General features: G+C 38.0%; 1 protein-coding gene across 5 annotated transcripts in view; it reads right to left on the bottom strand.

The window, feature by feature from the left end:
• Nucleotides 1-16,717, bottom strand: part of dpr1 (defective proboscis extension response 1) — a 550,132-nt gene that overhangs the window by 257,016 nt on the left and 276,399 nt on the right. For all 5 annotated transcript variants that reach the window (XM_067775269.1, XM_067775270.1, XM_067775272.1 and 2 more), the window contains one exon: nucleotides 12,371-12,528. In XM_067775269.1, coding sequence (XP_067631370.1) covers nucleotides 12,371-12,528 — 158 coding nt within the window. The remainder of the gene's footprint in view (nucleotides 1-12,370; nucleotides 12,529-16,717) is intronic.

Raw genomic sequence — 16,717 nt, 5'->3', positions numbered from 1 at the left:
CATCTACAAGGCAGATGAGTACTCACTGAGAGCTTTTCATTGCAGATATACACTCGGAGTGCTTGCCAAACACTGCCGCGGGCCGACCTCGTTTAGAAAAATTTCCCGCTAATTGAAAAACTTATTTCTAAAATTTTTGGCGTAGCTTTGTCCGGGGCGTAAACCCAGGATCTTCGTAGTGGTAGACGGAGCACGATACCATCACACCACGGCGGCAGCCAATTTCCTCCAATTTCCACAACCCACGTTAATTGCATCTCATATTCGCTTATAGGCATATTTTGCGGTGTGCACGTGTGTGTGTATTTTGTCGTACATGACATAAAGTACGGCATTGCATTTTTGAAATATGCATAAGTAGCTTCTGTTATTTCGCTTGCTTGTATCGTTGTTATGCGGGAAAAACTAAACAATTCTCGAGCGTTTTTTTGCGATCTGGGCCCCACTCAAATATCAAACAACCCATTCTGTCAAACTATTTGAACTATTTGAAAAAAAAAATGATATTAAATTATGAATCTAATGTGTATTCTTAGCAACTAACCTGATTCGCCATTTAAAAGCTATTTCGGTTTCAAAATTTATTTCGGTCACGCGTCGCATAACACCACACGGGCACTGGATACACCTGCACAAAAATTTATACCAGCACCGATTCACTTGTTTACTAAATTTGCCCTCATATACGCATAATTCAAATATGTAAATAAAAAAACAAAATAAATGTAAGGCGCGATAACCTCCGAAGGGATCAAAGGCCGAGCTTCTCTTCCAAAAACCTACACGTTTTTTATGCCGACTCCGAACGGCATCTGCAAGGCAGATGACTTTTCGCTGAGAGCTTTTCATGGCAGAAATTCAAAAATGTACAGCAATATTAAATCAATTTGACAAATATTTGTTTGTGGTTGTGCATGTCCAGGCGACATCAAACGTGATATATGTTTCATAAATTAGGCATTTTGGGTGAATCCTATCGATCCAATGATTACTTGTTACAACATCCTTGCCACTTGTGGAAGACAAATTGATGAGCGTAAGAGTGAGCCGAACGCAAGGACTATTAGAAAGAATGAAAAATAGAAAACCGAGCGCTGTGTTGGGAACGAATTTCGGCCGCATAAATCTGTAGCCAATTTACGGTATTTTACAGAACGATGCATCATTTTGCTTATCAATGTAAATAAAAAATCCTAGAGAAGTTATTGCTTAACTTATCTTGGCATGTGTGTGGTTGATTTTTAGCGAGTGGTATAATGGTTAAGTGATACTGACATATTAGCATAGCCATAAATCTGACATATTGCATTTGTGTTGCGTAGAGCGATGTCAAGCAAAATCGATAACTTTATAGGCGCAATTAACTTTTTTTTAATTTATCGATTTTTCAAAATATGTTTTAAAGGTTCCCTGCAGTAAATCGCACTAAGTACGAACTGGTGCCTAAATATCGTATTAAGAAGCGGTACTTACTCTAATCCCTTTAAACTGAGTTCATATAACTTTTAAAATTGTGTTGTACTATGGAATGGATGTTGCCTGCCTGGAGATCGTTTGAACTCATTTTAAAGGTTGAGTTTGATTTATTATAATTATCATTATGGCGCGATGCACTGCGACCTTAATTAAGATCAGCCCATAACTCTATGTAGAGACCCTTAGTGCATTAAATACCTCCACTCCATTTCAGGAAGGGATTAAGAGTCACGCCATCTAGTTGGTATAGTCTCATCCTCCAGCCCACAAAAGCGATATATTTTTGTGTTGGATGTATTTAGCTTACCTATTTAATATGGTAGACTACAATGTCCCATATAGAGAGTTCGTAGGTTCTCTCTGCTAGAATAAAGAGTTTGCCTGCTACTTTTTTTGCTGGGAGTATAAACAATTTTACGTACCTTTGTCCTGGGCATTCAATCCAGTGTTGTCTGAACTGCTTTGTTTCTCAGTTACTTGTGTGTTATTTTCGAAGCGAACCAAATACAGGGGTTAAACTCTATTAAACTTTAACTGTAGCATGGAATGAGAATGTTGGTAAGGTATGCCATGGTGTATGAGTAACATGAAATCTTCTATAAAGTAGCTAAATGCCATGTACGCACATAACTTGACACAGAATGCTCCCATTTTAAAACGGTTTTTTGAATTTGAAAGCCTAGTTACGTGAGATGGTACAGTCAATATATTTTGAAGGTATATATTATAAGGGCGTGGCAAATTGCCAAAATGTGGTAAAAAATCACAAAATTATTGTTTACACAGATATAACTCATAAACGGATGGATGGATTTAAAAAATTCTACTTTTCAGTAAAACTGCGATATATTTACTTTCGATCTGCAACAAAAAAATACTTGGTTCCTTTCTTATATCAGCCAAATTGTTTAACAAAATAACATTTTTACCAAAAAATGCGTGTGTGTGGTTGTTCGCTGTCAATTGTGCGCGCTAATTGCTTTTGAGTGAGGCAATGCGACACATAGCATTCGCTGCATTATTTAACTTCGGGAACACATTTATATGTATGTAGGTATGTATGTATTTTCATATCATATCAGCTTGACTTATGTATGTGCATACATATTGATACGTTGTTGCCACGCTAATGCAACATAAATGGTTAAGAATGCAAACTTTTCTTGAAAAATACTCTTTCGTCAAAAATATTGAACATTTCGTTAAAATTCTTAAACAAAAGTTTTGTTTTGGTATTTTTGCATGTATGTATCACTATCATCGAAATATAGGCCACAACGTGGACCCCAGTACCCCTAGAATGTGTTTATACAATATGGATAACAAATGCAAGCTGCTGATGAGTTCTTTAGTAAAGGGTAGTTTTCATACCTATTGATGACTAGGGACTCGAGATATAGGCCAAAACGTGGACCCGGGTACCCCTATAATGTGTTTATAGAATATGGGTAACAAATTAAAGCTGTTGATGAGTGCTTTAGTACAGGGTAGTTTTCATACCTATTGGTGGCTAGGGTCTCGAGACTAAGTCCAAAACGTAGACCCTGGTACCCCTTGAAAGTGTTTATACAATATGGATACCAAATGAAAGCTGTTGATGGGTGTTTAGTACAGGATAGTTTTCATACCTATTGGTAACTAGGGTCTCCAGACATAGGCCAATACGTGGTCCATGTGTGTTTTTACACTACGGGTATCAAATTGAGGCTGTTGATGTGTGCTTTAGTATAGAGTAATTTTTATATCTCTGGGTGACTAGGGTCTCGAGGTATGGGCAAAAACGTGGACGCGGATACCCCTAGAATGGTTGTGTAATATGGATATCAAATGAAAGCTGTTGCTGAGAGCTTCAAATTAATTTTTATTGTGATATTCGATTTAGTCGCATCAACCTGGCAAAACTGATAAATATGCATGCGAAGCCGAAATAAAGACATGAACTAATAATACCCACATACTTATTTACATACGTCCTATTCGATTTGCCTGAAATTCGTACTTACTATCCTTTTTTCCGGGAATTATACAAGAGACAGGCTGGGACTGCGATTAGGACTAGGACTGGGACTGAGACTCGGAGTGGGACTGGGACTCGAACTGGGACTGGAACAAAATACATACCACCCTCTGGCACTGGCAATAAGGCATGAAGAAGAATGGGAAAACTTGAGAGAAGAAACAAGTAAAGGTGTCTAAGTTCAGGTGTAACCGAACATTATATACTCAGCATGAGCATCAGTTGTACATTCATTTCAGATAAATTACTTTTCTACATAACATGCGGTACCGCCCGTTTAAAAAAAAAAATTTTCCCCATTTCCTCTAACAATAAAACTTGATATGTGAAATATCATTGATTCAAAACTATTTTTTGGTAAGCTATATGTTATTGAAGACATCTCAATATTTACTCAAGTTATCGTGTTAACGGACAGACGGACGGACATGGCTCAATAAATTTTTTTTTTTGAAACTGATGATTTTGATATATGGAAGACTATATCTATCTAGATTCCTTTATACCTGTAAAACCAACCGTTATCCAATCAAAGTTAATATATTCTGTGTGCAAAGCACGCTGAGTATAAAAATAGGGAGGGAGAAGGAGACTGAGAAAGAGATAGAGTGAGATGAAGATAGAGATAGATGAAGCGAAAAAGCCGAAGGGAGGAGTGAATAAAAGGATTAAGAAAAAGCGAAGAGTGGGGGAGCAGAGTTAGACTGAAAAAGCTTATTAAAATGTATGAAGATAGACCAAATTTAGGGCAGAGAAACATCTGACGGATCTGCTAGTTATATATAAGGCAAGGAATATGTGATATATGGCCTTATTTCGAACGTTACCGCTAAATTTGTTACCGGAGTATTATGCAACCGAAAGTCATTAACAGTTTATGTAACCACGATTTTGACATACCCGCTTATACTGTGAAGAAAAACGCACTTGAGAGTAAAAAGAAAGAGTGAAATATATTTTGTATTAAAAAGTATCAATAATGTTTGGAAACTCTTGTACATTAACATGGACACACTTTTTTTTTGGTTCAAACAAATATTTATCAAACACATGCAATTTTGCGTGGTAACAAGACGTTAGGACCTATTGTATTGGTAACCTTGTTATACATTATCAGAATACAAAAAGTGGGTTTTCATTATTGGAAACGGTTAGAAGAATAGTGTTATCAGCTTAGAGTAAGGATGTTAAGGACATTTAGTAAAAGTAAAATATATATAGCCAAAAGAATGAACATTTTCAACATTGTTGTTCCTATACAATTGGGAGCATCATCCAATATAATGGAAACCGTCCGTTGGCATTATTTATTTTTATTTTTATACCCAGATGTACTTGTACACAGGGTATTATAACTTTGATTGGATAACGGTTAGTTGTACAGGTATAAAGGAATCGAGATAGATATAGACTTCCATATATCAAAATCATCAGTATCGAAAAAAATTTTATTGAACCATGTCCGTCCGTCAGTTTGTCCGTTGACACGATAAATTGAGTAAATATTGAGACATCTTCACCAAATATGGTACACGAGCTTATCTGGACTCTTGATAAAAATTTTAAACAAAATTTTTAAATGGGAGCGGCACCGCCCACTTGTGATAAAATCAATTTTACAAATATTATTAATCATAAATCAAAAATTGTTAAACTTTACTTACTTATTTAATTGGCGCTTAACAGTCTAAACGGTTATGGCCGTCCAACAGGGCGCGCCAGTCGCTCCTTCGCTCCGCCAACCGGCGCCAATTGGTCACACCAAGGGAGTTTAAATCGTTTTCCGCGGGGAGGGGGCCGCCCTCTACCTCTGCTTCCATATGCGGGTTCCGGTAGAAACTCTTTGTTGGCCGGAGCATCATCTTTCATTCGCATAACATGGCCTAGCCAGCGCAGCCGCTGCGTTCTAATTCGCTGGACTATGTTGATGTCTGCATATAGCTCGTACAGCTCGTCATTAAATCTTCTTCGGTACTCACCATCGCCAACGCGTAGAGGCCCATAAATCTTTCGAAAAATTTTCTCTCGAACACTCCCAAAGCCGCTTCATCTGCTGTTGTCATGGTCCATGCTTCTGCCCCATATAGCAGAACGAGTACGATAAGTGACTTGTAGAGTATGATTTTCTTTCGCCGAGAGAGGACTTTACTTTTCAATTGCCTACCTAGTTAAACCTATCGTAACCAAATTGGGCAGTGAGGTTGCCTTTACTATAAGGAATGCTTTGAAGAAAAAATTACGAAATCGGTTAAGGAACACTTCCACTTTTATACAAAAGATTTTTAAAAGGGTCGTGGACGAATATCTTTGCAAAAAGAGCTTTATATCAATAGTATTTCATTTCCCAAGTGGAGTTATAACAATAAATACGAAAAACTTAAATTTTAAAAAATGGGCATAGCACCGCCCTTTTTATGACTAAGAATTTTTCTATGTTTCGGGAGCCGTAACTCGAAGAAAAAATAGTTCAGAATATAACCATATGTATATGTATTATTGCGCATCCTTGTAACACTATTTAGCACACAAACCAAACAACAACAGCATTTCATGTATACAGCTGGGTATGTAATGTTCGGTTTCACCCGAACTTAAATTTCCTTACTTGTTTTATATTGTAACGAATTTACTTGCAAATCCTCTTATTTGCAATCCTCTGCTAAGTTCGAATCACTAAACTGTTGAATAAATAACTCCAATATTTAATAATGGAAAAATGGCCTTTATTAAAGTACTTCACAATAACACTTATACTTTGCTACTCGCTGGCTTAATAACCAAACTGATTGATAGCTCAACTCAAACTGAATTACTTCTTACTCGCCTGCCCCGCTTTTATAGTTTACGCTACATACTTCTAGACTCTTCCATTTCCAGAACTTACCAACTATATTCGTGTGTTTATTGTTCTCATATAGTTTCTACTTGTTTACAATTGTCTACTTTTTAGCGCTTCTCAGATGTACATATGTGAGTTTGTAGTTTACAGTCTCCCGCACACACATAAGCGTATAAGTAAATTCATCTGTGTGTGACATCTCATCTCTCGCTGCCTTGTATGTAAATGTTGCTCGTCGGAATGTGTACATATGTGTAGACGCAATTATTGATTCATTTATGTAGATACATAATGATTGATTTATTGATGTGAATTCACGTCACTGCTTAGCATCGGCCTGGAGATGGCAGCACTCCTCAGTTTTGCTTATATTCGTAACACTGCCCTCCACCTAAGTCTGATCGTCCCGATCAGACAAATCTCCCAATCTAAACGCCGCTAGCATCTCCAAATGTACCACCCTTCTAATCCGTGGTTTCCCAGTGGTTTGTATGCCGTAGATGGTATCACTGATCTTCTTCACAACTTTGTACGGGCCTTCCCAACTGCACCGAAATTGGGCTGGAACACCTTTCCGCCGGTGAGGGTTGTTTAACAGTACCAAATCTCCATTCCGGAAACCTTCCGAATTATTTTCCCTGTCGTACCTGTGTTCCATCTTACTACTAATTATTCTGGATCGTTCTCTCGCACTCTGTTGCTTGGCCAATGAAGAACTACTTTGTAGGGCTTGTTCTTGACGGATTGGCTTCACATACTCAGTATCGTTCCGACGTTTCCCAACAAAAGTGCGCGCTGGCTTGAAACCATCCTTGCACCCTTTCTGAAAAATTCTTTCAGTCATTTTAGTGCGTCCATTAGGGTTTGTTGATGCCGGTCTTTTCCTCGCAGGTACTTTTAATTTCGCTTTATTTGGCACATTCGATCCATCAACCTTTGCTCGATCTACTTTCCTTGACTTTCGTAGTCTCTGTCGAATCTCCTCCACCAACACTCGCTTACTGCTGAACCCTTTTTCTAAACTGAAGTTAAGTGGCACATCTTGGTTCTCATAATGCATCACCCTTCTCTGCATATCGATCTTGATGTCATGGTCAACCAAGAAATCCACTCCCAATATAACTTCATCAACAATCTCCGCCACAACAAATTTGTGTAAAACCATGAACTTCCCAATCAATACTTCACATATCACTTCTCCCTGAACTTGGTTATACTCGCCAGTGACCGTACGCAACTTTGCTCCAGGTAACGGTTTTACTCTCCTGTTGACCAAGTCAGATCGGATCAAGGAATGAGATGCGCCCCTATCTACAGTCAGTATTCGTTCGTTGCCATCCACATTCCCTCTGACGGTAAGACTGCTCGATTTTCTACCAATTTGCGACACAGATATCACAGTGCATTCAATAGCTGGATCTAGCTCTCTACCTCTTATTCGCTCTTGCTCATCTCCTCCAGCTTTGCCTTTACGCCCACCCACATTGTTGGAACTATTAAGGCCAAGATCGCAATGACGTGCAATGTGACCGGACTTCCCGCATTTGAAGCATTTCATAACTCCGGCATTTTTCTGTTGTGATCCCTTCAGAGCTTCCAAAATTGCGTCTACCCACTCTGGCCTTTCTACTTCCACACGGCGTGCTTTGAAATCTGGCTTACACAGAAGCGACGCTGTTTCCTGAATCAGGGCTTGTGACACCGTTTCTGCGAATGTTGGCTTTGGGTTTGCGTATGTAGCCCGCTTCGTTTCCACATCTCGTATGCCATTTATGAAACTCTGGAATTTTACCCTTTCAGTGTATTCCACGGGTGCGTCCGCATTTGCGAGATGAGCCAACCTTTCAACATCTGAAGCAAACTCCTGCAAAGTCTCGTTAGCTTTTTGGTAGCGGTTTTGCAATTCTATTTGAAATATCTGTTTTCTGTGTTCGCTTCCGTATCGCCGTTCTACAGCGGCCATCAATGCGTCATGACTGTTCCGCTCTCCTTCGGGAATCGTCTGTAGGATTTCCGCTGCTGGCCCCTTCAATGCCACGAACAGTGCAGCAACTTTATCTTCATCATTCCAGTTGTTCGCTGTCGACGTCTTCTCAAATTGGAGCTTAAATACCTGGAATGGAACAGAACCATCAAACGTTGGGGATTTTACCTTCAGAGTAGACGTTGAAATGATTGGACGGTTCAATTGTAACTCCTGAATCCGATCTTTCAAAGCATCCATCTCGGCCTCCACTTTATTTTGTCGTTCACTAACAGCCTCCAGCTGCGATCAGCTGTAATTTTATGCGTGCCTCTTGCTCTTTTAATTGTTCTGCAATTTGTGACGCCATGTGTGTTTTCTGTTCTTCCAATTGTGATACCATATATGTCTTCTGTTCTTCCAGTTGAGATGACATGTTGGTGGATATTTGCGATGACATTTCTGTTATACGTGCCTCTTGCGCTTCCAGTTGGGATGCCAATTGCGACGACATTTATGCTACTGTCGATGTTTGTGCAGATATTGCAGCCAATATCATGTTCAAGTCTGTGCTGGTAACCGTCTGCGATGTTTCGTTTTTCTCTTCAATTTTTGTTGTCTCCTCGCCATCAAGGTGAAAGACATACTCTTCCACATCAATTCCTTCTGCTTCCATTGCCTCTCGTAGCCGTGCCTGAAGTTCGAGTTTAACGCCGCTTGTATTCAATCCACGGCTCTCCAACTCCTTCTTCAGTTGCTGGATCTTTAATTCACTGAACTTTGCCATGTCCTTGTTGTCTTCTGGAATTTATTCAACAATTCCTCTTCTGACACCAATTGTAACGAATTTACTTGCAAATCCTCTTATTTGCAATCCTCTGCTAAGTTCGAATCACTAAACTGTTGAATAAATAACTCCAATATTTAATAATGGAAAAATGGCCTTTATTAAAGTACTTCACAATAACACTTATACTTTGCTACTCGCTGGCTTAATAACCAAACTGATTAATAGCTCAACTCAAACTGAATTACTTCTTACTCGCCTGCCCCGCTTTTATAGTTAACGCTGCATACTTCTAGGCTCTTCCATTTCCAGAACTTACCAACTATATTCGTGTGTTTATAGTTCTCATATAGTTTCTACTTGTTTACAATTGTCTACTTTTTAGCGCTTCTCAGATGTACATATGTGAGTTTGTAGTTTACAGTCTCCCGCACACACATAAGCGTATAAGTAAATTCATCTGTGTGTGACATCTCATCTCTCGCTGCCTTGTATGTAAATGTTGCTCGTCGGAATGTGTACATATGTGTAGACGCAATTATTGATTCGTTTATGTAGATACATAATGATTGAATTATTGATGTGAATTCACGTCACTGCTTAGCATCGGCCTGGAGATGGCAGCACTCCTCAGTTTTGCTAATATTCGTAACAATATATACATATATATTTTTTTTTTTATTTTGGCTTCTTATCCCGCCTTTAAGTGTATGCAGCTGAGCTTACCTCCAGTTGTCTCTATTTTCAAAGTTTTATAGCAAAATGGAGATTTACTACACAAAAGTCAGTTTGCCTGCAAATCATAATATAGGCATTTCCTGCCGATCATTCCTCAAAATCTTTGGGAAACGTAATACTGTGTTGACCGTATCAAAAGCGCTTCAAATGACACGATAGTCTATCCAAGATAAGTGATTTTCACCTTTATTCTGCTGTCTATTTCGGTGTTCCTTTCTCAATTGGCCCTCAACAACTTTGTTCATCCAACAAGTTACGCCAGTTGCTTCTCAGCTCTGTTCTCTCGGAAAATACTAGAAATATTTTAGGATCAGCAAAAAGCCTTATTTAAGCGCGAGGCGCAAGTAGATAGTGTTATGTTAACGCGTAACTCATGAGTCGCAAATCTAGCCTCATTAGAGACAGGAGCAACTTGGGAAGTCTAATATCACACGACTTACACGTAGTATTTGGCGGTTTGAAATAAGGCTATTTTCTTATCACTTTTTCTGCTTTTTACAAGAGGCAACCTGCTTTTATATTTCTCTGAAATAATTTGTTTAAAAAAAAACTATTTCCTGCTGAGTGCAATATCACCGAATCTTGGTTGTAGTCTCGAAAATGCCCTATCTCAGGGTTTGTTTCAAAAACTCCCTATATGAGCTCATATTCATTACACTAGAACAGAGCCCGCCACACAAATACTAAAACAATTGCATAAGTGTGTGTAAAAATTGAGTGACAACTCCCCACAGTGTGCTAAAAGAAAATGTGGACTGTGAAGTTCGAAATTAAAAACGACTCTGGTTATTTGATTTTAAGCTAATCCTAACAATATTTGCTTATATTCATATAACTAAGAACGTGGAGGTCGAGCTGGCCAGATACATATTTTTATAAAAGAAGGTATGGTGTTTCTTCAATGCAAAATTTACTTAAAAACATCATTTTTTTAATTTAGAAAGAACTACAAAACAAAGTAAATGTGAAGATAGAAATATATATTTTCAAAACATAAAGTTATTCAATAAAAAAATGATTCAAGGTTCGAATCGAGCTCAAGGTCAGAACAATAATTTTTTTCTAATGATAATTATTGTTATTTTAAAATTTTTTTCTAAATTTGAAAAATTGTATTTTGTTTTTGGAATAGTAAGTAGAAAATTTTTCAGACAAACTGACATAGCTGCGCAGATAGATCCATTTCTGCGCAGATAGCTCCATTTCGAAGGGTGCTAAGCCTTCATCATCAGTACGCTTTAGGCATGCTGCGCTAACCATTTAGCTATAGAGCGGTGTTTTGTTTGACTGGCAAATTTGCTACTTCTATTCCTTTTTACAAACTATATTTATTCAGTGTTGCGCCATCTGGTGCAAATCACTGATAATGCTGGATTTTTGTTTATTGTCAATTACTTTGTTTGACATTCCCAAGTGCTCATGGTTTATTAACAATTGTTTTTGTTTTTATCGGCCTATTGAGCTCGATTCGAACCTTGAATGATTTATCAATAGGCCGATAAAAACAAAAACAATTGTTAATAAAAAAAATGTATAAAAATTAATAAAACTAAGTAGAACGTATACAAATTTACTTATATTAAATTGTCAATATTTATTAATAATTAACTAATTATTATTAATTATTAATACTTAAATTGTCAATATTAATATGTATGTTCAAAGAACTTAATAATACTAACTAAAAAAAAAAAAAAAAAAAAAAATATAAGGCGCGATAACCTCCGAAGAGATCTAAGGCCGAGCTTCTCTTCCAATTTGCGTCGTGCTCCTCTTGATTTTCCCTACAAATTGGCCGGACGGGACCTACATGTTTTTATGCCGACTCCGAACGGCATCTGCAAGGCAAATGAGTTTTCACTGAGAGCTTTTCATGGCAGAAATACACCCGGAGCGCTTGCCAAACACTGCCGAGGGGCGACCCCGCTTAGAAAAATTTTCTTATAATTGAAAAACCTTATTTCTAAAATGTTGATGTTGCTTTGCCCGGGAGTTGAACCCAGGGCATACGGTGTGATAGGCGGAGCACGCTACCATCACACCACGGTGGCCGCCTAAAACGTATTAAAAGTCACTTTAACATTGCAGCATATTGTTTTTATTATGTGCCCAAAAAGTACCATGGACTTTTCCTTTTGCATTCACTGTTGATTTTAGTGAGTGACAAGCGAAAGCAAACGATCGTGATCGTACATCGTTAGTGTCTGTGTGAAAATACGAACTCAAATTGCACAATGTGCAACTTTTGGCCGGCTCTGCACTAGAATGTTTATGAAAAACATTCTCACATAGGTCATTCTTCAACTGAGTTCAGACATAGGGCGTTTGATAAACACATTCTGACATAGGGTGTTTTCGAAACGGCAGTCCAGATAGGGTGATATTTCACTCAGCAGGCGATACGCGCCAACATTTGTAGTGCTCCACTTATTCACTATGTTTACTGCGAACACCATAAATAATGGAGAGATGTGATGTTTTTTGTTTTTTTTTTTTTTTTCAAATTAAAATATGTTTAAAATATTATTTAAAATAACTTTCGATACTTACATCTTTATCACCCAACTGCTCTACGCGACAATGCAAGAATCCCGTTTGACCCACTGTTACGGTCAAATTTCGCGGCACATCAAAATCAAAGTAGGGTAGTAGATTTGCTGGCGAAATTGTTGACGTTGAGGTTGTGGTAGAATAGGAGCTCAGGGATTCTGTAAGAAAAAAGAGAAAATAAGATCATTGTAAGATAAACGGAATTATATATACATAAAAAGGGCCGTATCATCATTTGAAGTTCGCGGAAAAATATTAGCGTATCACTAAACCTTGCAATTTTTTATTAGCTATTCGCTAAAAGGGTCCTCGTTTGGTATTCTAAAATCAATCGAGTTTTTGTTCCCCAAAAATAATACTTCATTTTTGTTGATGCCCCACATAACTCAAGTCCCTAATTTTAAGCGACTCACGTGTTAAATGATTCGGATAAGAGGAATATTTCCGTGAAAGTAGAAGACGCAACAAGTGGAGTATAATCAAGAAGTGTTAGTTATTATATTTCTTTGTGAAACGTTGCATTTTTAAAAGGTTATGGCTTCGAGAAATCCCCGCAAAACTAAACGAGGTTTCAGACGGGGGACCCCTTATATCATGCGATTTCTTTAATTTGATATGCAAGATCGCTCCAGATGCTGTTTGGGTATAAAGATGCTTGGCCACATTGTGACTTTCTTCGTTACTTCATATGCTAGCTATTTAATCATAGATGCTAGCTTTATAAAAAACTCGATAGAGGCAGCAAACAAATAAGAGTAGAGTAAAGTATGAAATCTATTTGTAATTTAAACATTGGTCGCAGTATGATAAACGATTTTTTATCTTGAGATGCTACTGCTGTTCTGCGCTATAATTTCAAATCATACAGTCACATTCCCCTTTATAGGGCTAATTGATATTGGCTTGGGTATGCGCTGTAAGGTAGGACATTATTGAATTCAATTAGTCGTTGAGGCATTTCAAAATAAGCACGTTGTTGTGTTAGAAACGAACCAATTACATGCAAAAATATACGTGTCACCCGAAGAGACGGGGGACTGGTGCATATACGTAAAATTTTTATTTCTCTTTATTATATGGTAAAAACATCGATTTAAGTCGCAGAAGTGTAAAAAGCCAGTGGACTGGGTCTAAATAATATTTTTCATGGGATCTGTCTTGGCTCAAAGGCTGGTACAATTTGCAGCATCTGTTAATAATGAGTTACCATCGGAGGAGGTTGTTGTTGTAGCAGTGCTTCGCCCCATCCAATAGGTGCGACCAATCATAAATTATCATCAATGTCCTCTAACATGGCTCCAAGGAAACTTGCTGCTTCAAAAGGGGTTGACCATAATGAGAGGGGTGTTAGAGGATTTGGTTCCACATAACAATTGAAGTGATGGTTGGTGTCATGTGGGGACATATTGGGTTGATTCTATATAGGTACGAGTTTAATCTGTTACAATACCCAGATCGAAGTTGAGCTAGAGTGACGCGGGTTTCCCTGGGTAGAGTGCGTTCCTCTTCTGTTAATTCTGTGTATTTTTCTTTAAGTACAAAATTCGCAGGGCAATTCCTGGCACAGAAGTCCGGCGCCTGTTTGTGCAGTTCACTGAGGACCTGCTTGTGCTTTTTTACTTCATACGGCTGTATTCTCAGGTGCCGTATATCCTCATAATACTTACGGAAATGACCCCCTAAGAAAAAAGAAACTCTTTGGTTAGCATTTCATTGCTCTCCCTAATTCGGAATGTTCTCACCTCATTGTGTAGGTGATGTTCTGGGGACATAAGAAGACAGCCCGTAGCGGTTCTGAGGGCGGTATTTTGGCAAGCCTGTATTTTCTTCCAGTGAGTAAACTTTAGGCTTGGTGACCGTATCGCGGACGCGTGGCATGCAATCGGCCGGCCAATTGCTTTGTATAGTAATAGTAATGAGCGTTTCTTTGTCTTTATCCCAAGTGATTTGAGGATTTATTATTGCTCTGGATTTTGAGTACAACTGCGGTTGCATGCTCACCAAAATGTAGATCCTGACCGAACGTCACATCCAAGATTTTGGGGCGTAAGACAGTCGATAGCGTGGAGCCATTGACGTGGATGTTCAAAATGGTCGACATTTGGGACGTCCATGTTGTAAATAAGGTCGCCGATGATTTGATCGGTGACAATATCAGGTTTCACGAGGTGAAGAAATTGGAGAGATAAGGGAGATAGCTGTTTATTTTGTTACAAAGCTCATAGATCTGTGGGCCTGGGCCTGTGGCCATTATTGTGCAGTCATCAGCGTAGGAAACGATAGTGACTCCTTCTGGTGGTGAAGGTAGCTTTGATATTTAGAAGTGAAACAGAAGTGGGGATAGGACACCACCCTGTAGCATACCTTGTTTAATTCTTCTTGGTTTGGATGTCATTTTCATGAACTACACCGGTGTTTGCCTACCAGACGTATAATTTGCGATCTACCGAGGTTGTGGGCCGGGCTTGGGACCTGCCACAGAGAAAGCTGCTACCGCAAAGAAAAGCCAAATTGTTCAAGCGCTTCGTCATCAAACAAATTACGGTAAAACAAGGTACGAAGTGTTTCTTAGCCATGATGCAAAAAGTAAATTTCTTTGGTTTTAATTTGCGTGGCTTCAGTAAAAGAATTGATAGACTTTCTTTTTTGAGTTATTCAAAATAAAAAACTTAAAGTTTTACTTGCGAAATTTTATTAAAAAGCTACAGCACATTTCGTGTACGCTACTGTAGATCGAAGACTGATTTTTGAGCTTAAAAAACTGCAAAATGTATTTGCTTTACTTAATTCTAATAAAACATCAAGGCAAATATTTGGCCTAAGGCTTATTATTAAGAAATTTGCATATATTTATGTATCTTTTAAGTCCTTAAGAGGAAATTGATTTGCTTTTAAAAGAATTATTAGATTTTTACTTGAATATTACTGCGTCAAACTTGTGTCTCTTCTTCCTACCCAAAATGACGGGATAATATCCTTGGCATATAAGATGAAAAAAATTTTTTCCTCTTTAGTATTCGTCACATCGACGCAAAGTGCATGTTATTTGTTTGTATAAAAACTAAATGTCCACATTGTGTGTTCTGATTCTGAGAAAATTGTAGCAATTTTAAATATGTAAAACAAAATCGCTACAATCGGCACGCACGCACTGCAAAAACAAAATAAAACATTTCAACATGTACGAAAAATTATTTGCACGTACTATGGGTCGAAGCGACGTGAAGCTTTAAATACAAATTGTTTATTTTGTTGAAAAAACACAAAACGAGTACCTTCTTTTATGAGCAAAGCAACTATATGTATGGGTGTATACTAGGGTGGGTCAAACAATTTAAGTTTATTTATCTTAAAACTTGTTTCACACACCAAATTAAGACCAAGAGAGATTATTAGATGTTATAAAAAATTTAATTGGAATAAAGCATTATTCTTTTCAGCGCAACATGATTACGGCAAAAGAAAGTCAGTTCCTACCGCATTGCATACGGTGATCATTAATATATGTGACCCGGTCTATGAAAAGTTGGCTTATGATTCACAAAACAGAAGAGCACAAAGTCCTGAAGAAATGCATTATTTATCTTTAACAGCTATTTCGCGCAATTTCTTTTTTGAGTCATAAGCCACCTTTTCATAGACCGGGTCGCATATAGAGAAAGCACTGGAAAACATAAATATGACTTAGGTGTTTTTCTCACATTGCAGAGGCTTTAAACAACGTCTCAAAATGAACAACTATCGACAACCTTTACTAGATGAAGTACATCATTGACAAATTGGATCGGCTCCATGGTAAGCTGCAGGATGATCACGTTGGAATTGAGTATATGCGAGGCTACAATATCTGGAGAAAGAACGTCCCAACCATTTGAGTGAAATTAAATGGATACAAGAGTTGCAGATGATTCATCAAGCAGGAAAGGCGTTGACAAAAATTCGAAGCTACAATATTTCCAAGATCCTACGACAAAATTGCTCATATTTCCAAAGAGATAAGTCTTAAAGCTCACGACGGGCATTCTGTTGTTGTATTAACGATAATGACACTCCCCGAAGGTTTTGGGTAGTGTTATCGATGTTGTTGGTTGTTTGCCGGATACAGTTCCGGCACGTTCCGGTAACAAAGCAACATGAAGGTATTTGCCCGATATGACCACATTTAACCTTCAATAACACACATCCAATACTTTGTGGTATTGTTTTCTATATTCTTTGGTTAATTGTATCTTACCATACGAAATTTGTATTTTACATTGAAATGTGCGAAACAGCCAATGAAATTTAGGGAATAGTACAGGCTTTCTGCGTTATATATTGGTCGTTTGGATGATATATGAGAATGAT

The sequence above is a fragment of the Eurosta solidaginis genome, chromosome 3, assembly GCF_040869045.1.
Source record: "Eurosta solidaginis isolate ZX-2024a chromosome 3, ASM4086904v1, whole genome shotgun sequence".
NCBI classification, from domain to species: domain Eukaryota; kingdom Metazoa; phylum Arthropoda; class Insecta; order Diptera; family Tephritidae; genus Eurosta; species Eurosta solidaginis.
The sequence above is the reverse complement of the archived record's forward strand: the minus strand, read 5'-3'. Positions and strand labels throughout refer to the sequence as shown.